The 7,170-nt window shown below is 37.3% G+C and overlaps 1 protein-coding gene across 2 annotated transcripts; it reads right to left on the bottom strand.

The window, feature by feature from the left end:
* Window positions 1-2,392: 2,392 nt before the first annotated feature.
* Window positions 2,393-6,881, bottom strand: LOC137813652 (pentatricopeptide repeat-containing protein At5g14080). 2 transcript variants are annotated; one of them, XM_068616018.1, is made up of 2 exons: window positions 4,964-6,802; window positions 2,393-3,197 (listed from the first exon to the last, which is right to left on the bottom strand). In XM_068616018.1, the coding sequence occupies exons 1-2, from the start codon at window positions 6,693-6,695 to the stop codon at window positions 3,184-3,186; spliced, it is 1,746 nt and encodes a 581-aa protein (XP_068472119.1). In that variant the 5' UTR covers window positions 6,696-6,802; the 3' UTR covers window positions 2,393-3,183. The 2 variants fall into 2 exon arrangements, with proteins under 2 accessions (XP_068472119.1, XP_068472118.1); XM_068616017.1 differs by lacking the exon at window positions 2,393-3,197 and adding an exon at window positions 4,357-4,857 and having other exon boundaries at window positions 4,964-6,881.
* Between the last annotated feature and the right edge of the window lie 289 nt (window positions 6,882-7,170).

Genomic DNA, 7,170 nt, shown 5'->3' with positions numbered 1-7,170 from the left:
TTGGTTGACCCTTCTATTATAAATAAATGTGTTTGGCTCTTGAAAATTCAGATTAATGAATATAGAGTTATGTTGTCTATATTGTAAGAAAAACTGTCCTTGTCTCCTCTCTCTTGGATAGACACCCCTTTTATCTCTCTCTCAAATTCTTCAAGTGATTAGACCTAACCTATCACTATCCACACTTGATGTGATTCCACTAGCACAATTAGAATGATTCTTGACATTCTTAGGAATCATCTTGAGTTGGTTATGAGATAGACACTTTATCATAGAATTGGATCAAGGTTCTATGAACAAGAACTCACCAAAACTAGTGCCAAAACACAAACTCATATGGAAGTTCCAATTATTGTCAAATTGAACCGATTAAAATGAAAGGAAAAGCAATTGCACCGAATAGAATTGACATGGAACTGAAATGAACCGATTAAAATGAACTAAAAGGCAAGAATACTGAAAAGAAGTGCTGGAAATGTAAAAGCACCGAACCAAAATTCAAAATAGAAGAAGAACAGCTGCTGGAAAATGAAAGTGCCGAACCAAAACACAAGAACACAAGTTTAAGACATGAATATCAAAAGAGAAGGAAGGAAGGAGAAGAGAAAGCTCATGAAGATGGATGTATGGTTGGATGATCACGCCACTAGGAGGATGGAGACTCCAAGATAAGTGTGCAAGCCGCCACTTGAGGTAACCATGGAACCATCAAGATAAGACTAGTGAAGAAGGCACAAAGCTCTCCAATGCTCTCTCAAAATTTGAGTACAGTTTCTTTACTCTAAATTCCAATCTGAAATGTACAAGGGCAGCACCTTAATTTATAGCCTAGAGGTGCTGAAAAATAGGTGGGAAAATTCAAATAAACTCATTTGAAATTCCCACAAAAAACAAGTCACATGGGAGGTGTGACTTTTTTCTACTATGACACCTCCTAAAAACTACACCTACACCACTCTCCTAAGTCACATGGACAATGTGACTTTATTTTACATTTTTCACACTTCTTTATTTAATAACCACACCTCCTAAAACTATACAAGAGTATTTCAAAGCTTGGCCTTGCCCCTCATGGGATGGACATGGGCTCTTTGGGCTTTGGCCTTCTTGGGCTTGGGCTTGGGCTTTGGGCTTGGGCCTCATCTTTATTTTATGTCTTCTTTTAATTTTGAGAAGACTAGAAGGAAGAACTTCAAATGTGAGGGTGGATGTCCTCTTCCTCTATTAATAAAAGCCTCCTTTATTTGATTCTCATCAACACTCCTCAAAACACTTCTAGGAGCCAAGGGTTCTTTGTAACTCCTCCTTGACTTCCATTCTCCATTGCTTCCGCCAATCACTTCATCAACCAAGAACCAAGCTAATCCATGGAGGTTTCCAACTATCAATTACGCTAGCATAGCTATGGTTGAATCCGCATGACCATCTCCCATCTCCTCTGCTTGATTCTTTCCTCTTGTAGCTACCATCTTGATTCGATTAATTCTACTCATGTTCCACAGTGGGCGCCAAAATTTTCTTACAGGACTGAAGCAAGACTGAATTCAATTTGTATCCTTAATCTCTTGCTCTTCAATTTATCTTCTCAACTTCTCGGTACATGATCACGATTGCACGGCTTTACAGACGAAGTAGGTGTACCTACAAATATTCTTTGAAGCTTAAGTTAGTTTAGCATTCAATTGTCTTAAATTATCTCCACCTACTAAATTAAATGACTACTATTTATACTAATAAATAATGGGCCTATTTTTAGTGTAGGTCGAGTGTCTTTACCACTTAATATCAATTGTAGATATCAATGATTAATTAATATTTTTGTCATTAAACTTTAATGTTTGGCTTCAACTTTGTTTTATTGACTTTAGTCATTAATTCCAAACATTGCTTACGAGTGTGTCGAGGCATAGCAATATGGACCTATAGGCCTACCAGTTCACTAATCATACACTCCCTACTAAATCAACCTTTTCCTCAAGGCGGGAATAGTGGAAACTTAATCCCATGGCTCGTTTTCACGATACTTTCCTGACATAGGAAGGCCCACTAGCTACGGCATGCAAATTCAGGTGTAGAGGACTAGGGGGTAGTAGGAATTAGGGTGGATTTTGTACAAGAGCCTTCGAACCTTCCTTCTGTGTTGGCACCATTACCAAGCGATCATCCATAGATTTAGTGAAGTTTAATGCTAAAGGCTCACCCAATAGTGTGAAATTCCAAGATTCTAATGCCATTGATGTTCCAACCACTTTCATTATCAAATTTGGGTCCAACAATGAGTTCTGATCATATTATGGAAATCTAAACTTGGGAAAAAACTTGTGTTTGGTTGCTTCTCCACCTTCAACTTTCTCATTCGTTAACTTAGAATTGAGTTATCAAGAAACTGATCTTCATGACTCATAATCTTCACTTCTTTATTGATGCATAACTTCTTCATCCATCATAATATTTGTTTCTCTTACAAATCTCACTTCATTTTTGGTTTCCTCTACATTACAAAGGTTGTGATTCTTGAATATTAAAACTTCTTTACTTCTAATTTTTATTTCAAAAACTGCAATTAATTACCATCACACTTACAACTGCTACTCTTTGAATCAATTTCCCCTTCTATGGCTCCATCAATTTCCACCTTTCTTGTCCACCAACTAGCCTCCGCTTTAATACATTTTGAACCACTTCCCTCTGCTATTTTTGTCCTGCTCAATCAAATATCTTGTGCAGCATCTGTTTTGGGCAGCATTTGTCCACTTCATTCAATGTCTTGTGCAGCATCTGTTTCAGCTTTAAAATGTTGGTCCTCTCTTTCAAGGACATTGTGGAAGTCTCCATTTCTTTGCTACAAGGTTCCATCTTAGTTTGCCCTTCTTGCTTCATGGAAGTCAGTCGTTCAAAGATGTGGCTACCATAGATATCTTTGAAAAATGATTCCCTATCTGAATCTAGGTTATCTTGGCACCAGTTATGGAACCAAAGCATTGTCACGTTTTCCATGTTCACGAATGCATATTATAACTCAAATTAATGATGTTTTTGCACCTCAGAATTTTCAGCCCTAGTAATCCAACCAATTGGATCTAGCCCCAGAACTGCTGGCAACCTCCCCATGGCCCAAATTTATGCTTCCTCCATCTCTAACACTAACTGTCCCTGGAAGATCCGGCAAATCTGACCAATTGGTTAGGAACCGAGAACTGAAAAGAGAAAGGAAAGAAATATTTTTAGAATGAAAAAAGAACAAGAAATTGAAAAGTACTCTCTCCTTGAAGGGTTTCCCCTTCACAAAGAGCTAAAGCTCAATCCAACAAATTAACATCACCTTTTCCCTTATTTTCTACCCCTATTTATATCTCACTAACACCTCAAGTAACTAACTCATTAATATTATAATTATCTGAACTAATTTCTCCCTCCTTATATCCTAACACAAGTTCTAAGTTCTGAATTCTGACTTAGAAGAAAGAAACATATAGCTTCTTATTAATTAATGGTTAAACCGTGAAACTAACCACAACCAGCGTACCCCAATTTGTTCCCTAAACCCCTACTTACTATAAGTCCATACATATACAGGCAAACAAAAAGATATCAATCATAAGGAAAAATAAGATACCTGAAAAAATGCATCTCAAATAGTTTCCTACTTAAATGGTTAAATGAAAATAGGTGAGTTGTTATATATCTCAAACAAGTCTAGTAAATTAGGAGTGCTTATTATTTAGCTTGTTCATATGCTACACATTGTGCAGAAACATAAAAATAAGGCTAACTATTTTGTCCTATTCATTTATATAAATCTCTATTTATAAAACATGATACTATTATAAAATTCCTAGTAAATGTCTATACAAAGAAGTACCACTGTTGTAGGCAAGAAAAGAAATTGCATTCAATTTAGGTTTGAAGTCTAATCTTTAGTAATATTGATGAACTTGGGGTTTCAAATTTGCACCTCAAATAAGGAAATATGTTCTTGGTCCAATATAAAATACCAGGGAACAACTTAAACATCACAATAAAATAATTCATAAGAAAACAAATGCTAATGTACTCTTTCTTTGATATCATATTACCATGATACTTTCACTGTGTATAGTAGAAGTATAAACCCTGATATTGATATCTGTTTTTCACATGACTTATTTCATCAGAGGTGATTCTTAACATATAAATATCAGGCAAAAGAGAAATGCAAAATTGAAGTCATAAATTGAATTGAAACATACATAAATATCAGAGAAAAGATAATGCAAATAAATGAAATCAAACAATAAAAAACAATCGAATCATAAATCAACATGAAAAACGAAACTCAAATCCAATCAACAAACTCTAAATCATGGAGATGAGATATATGATAAAAATATTATAAAAAATTTATTTTTTTAAAAATTCCTAATTCAAACAATATAATTCACCATATAGAACAAATATATTAAAAAATAATTATTCTCAAAATTTCTCATCCAAATACACCAATCCTGTAAAGGTTTTGTTACTAAGTTGCACCTACACCTAACCAATGACACCCAAAACTGAGAAGATCATCTTCTCAAATTGTAATAATCTGTCACACATATCCTTCAAAGTACGGGAAATCAAACACATTTTGTATTCTTTGAAGGAACTGTAACATTGGCTTTGGGCGTGTAGCAGAAGAAAGAGAATCCAAAAGTGCAGTACATATATCTTTTAGTATCAAAGGTGTTTTTTCCTGAACCCACTTCAAGTGCTCAATGGCAATTGGAATCTCTTGTGCATCTGACAAACTTTTCAACAAAATTATATGGGATTCTGCACATCCTATATCATGATTAAGACTGCAAAGTAATTTGGATGCAGCCATAAGATGTCCTGCTTGAAAAACATACAGCATATGTTAAATTGAATGAAGCAGCAAGCTGACAAGCACGCATTAGCAGTGCATTAAGTTACAAATATTTGATTGAGTGAATAATACCTTTCTTGCATAGTGATAATGTAAACGAGCTCAATATGTCTCTTGCATGGACTATGTCCTGTTTGACAGACCTGTTATAGAGCTCAAAAGCTGCTTCTAGCTTGTCTTCTTGGCAGAGTCCTTCAAGAAGAAAAGTATAACTTGTAACATCAGGTTCCACCCCTTTGTCTAACATGTGGTAGAAGAGCGTTTGAGCCTCTTCAGCTTGTCCCACTTCAGAGAATTTTTGTATAAGAATGTTGTATGTTTTCAAGTTCCCGCAACAGCCATTCGAAAACATCTCATCCCAGAGCTTCCTTGCAGGGAGCAGTAGGTCCTCCTTACAACATGCTTCCATAATGTAATTATAAGATGAGACATTGGGCTGGAACCCTTTCTTCTTCATCTCCTGCAGAACAGTGTAGCCTTCTCTCACTTTCCCAGCTTTGCACAAAAATGACATCATTACATTGAAACCCTCCACATCTTTAAAGTAGTTTTGAGAATTCAAAACATGGAACACCTCCAATAATTTATCAACTTTGCCATGCCTACACAGATTGCTACTCAATTCGCTGACGGCCAAAATAGTTGGGAACCTCTTTTTCTCAACCATGAAATTGAAAAACACAGTCGCTGCACTAGGATCAACACTTGATACAGATCCTATCAATGCATTGAGAACATCATCATCAACAGGAAAATTACCACCAACTATGACCTCCCCAACGTCTTTTGCTTCATAGATACGCCTCTCCCTAACCAAGCCAAGTATCAAGTCCCTATAATCACTTCTTCTAGGAGCCACCCCTAACTTCCTCTTCTTCTTCAAAACCTTCACCTCATCAGCCACATTTCCCATTATCCGGAACACTGCTGCAACAACCCAGTAAGCCATGAAATCGGGTTTCCAACCCCTACTCCTGAGTTCATCCAACATCCACAAAGCCTCTGATACCTTAGAAGCCCGACACAACCCATGAACAATCAATAGCGCCACAACAGAACCATTAATCCCAGAACCATGTTCCTTAACCTCGTCCAACAAGCTCACAACCCTCTCCAAATCACCCTCTCCACAAACCCGCCAAATAAACACCCCAAATCCCAGCGTGCTGAAACCAATACCCCTCTCAGTCATTTCATCAAACAGCTTGCAGGCATCTTCCAAGCACCCATCAGAGGCAAGGGCCGCCAAGAGTGAGTTACAAGTGGGCCCTCCAATTTCGGCACAAAGGGGAGCAACACTGCCCAAGAGCGAAAAGGCTTCACGAGCACGGTTGTGGGAAACATGGGATGCTATGATGGAGCTGAAAAGAGAAGGGTGGATGGAAAAGTTGAGGGCTTTGGCTTGTTTGAGAAGTGAATGAATGGCAGTGAAGTGGTTGGTGTGTGAGAGGGATTTGAGGAGTGAGTGGTAGGTGAAGGGTGTGTGGACAAAGCCAGGCTGCTGAGAGGCCCAATTGAAGAAGCCAAGAGCAAGAGAATAGTGAGTGAGGAGGAAAGGGTCAATCACATTGGCCACCAATGATGGGGTCAGGCATTGGCGCCAACCCAACCTGTGGAGTGTCTCCTCCACTTGAGAACCCCACAAACATTGCCTTCCCCTCTTTTTTGAGGCTGAGATCACAGCCTTGCTTAGCCCTATTGCCAAATCAAATGTTGCTGCTCCACCTCTCATCATCAACTTTACTAACAGGCCCTCCAATAAACAAATTTTATGAATACTACTCCTACATGTGGAATGTAGCATGGAGAAAACATGAACATGTGGAACCTTAATTACTAAGTGAAACCTAGATTATTTAAAACCAGAGTTCAGGAATCCACACGAGTAGTATTGAAAGATGGGTGGGAGGGCTTATAGTCTCATATTTAAATTTTTTTGTAAATGTTTTCATAAATACAAGTCTCCAACACGGTTCCATCTTCTCAACCCTTTCTAATTTTTCTAATCCATCAATATATATGGATTCACTATTTGATATTTTATGTAAAAGATAGAAATTTATACATATGCATTGGAGATGTGCGCTCGTATGACCTGTATGTATTCTTAGACCTAGATAATCTAGTAGTGACAATCTATTCCTACTATGATTAATCCCTAAAACAAATAAGTTACCTCTAAGCGGGGGTTAATTAGTGTTTAGAAATGTTTTAAATATGTTTACAAGACTATGGTTAATAGATAGTTTAGGGATGATCATTTACTAATTGAATAAACA

The sequence above is a fragment of the Phaseolus vulgaris genome, chromosome 1 (assembly GCF_000499845.2).
Source record: "Phaseolus vulgaris cultivar G19833 chromosome 1, P. vulgaris v2.0, whole genome shotgun sequence".
NCBI lineage: Eukaryota > Viridiplantae > Streptophyta > Magnoliopsida > Fabales > Fabaceae > Phaseolus > Phaseolus vulgaris.
The sequence above is the reverse complement of the archived record's forward strand: the minus strand, read 5'-3'. Positions and strand labels throughout refer to the sequence as shown.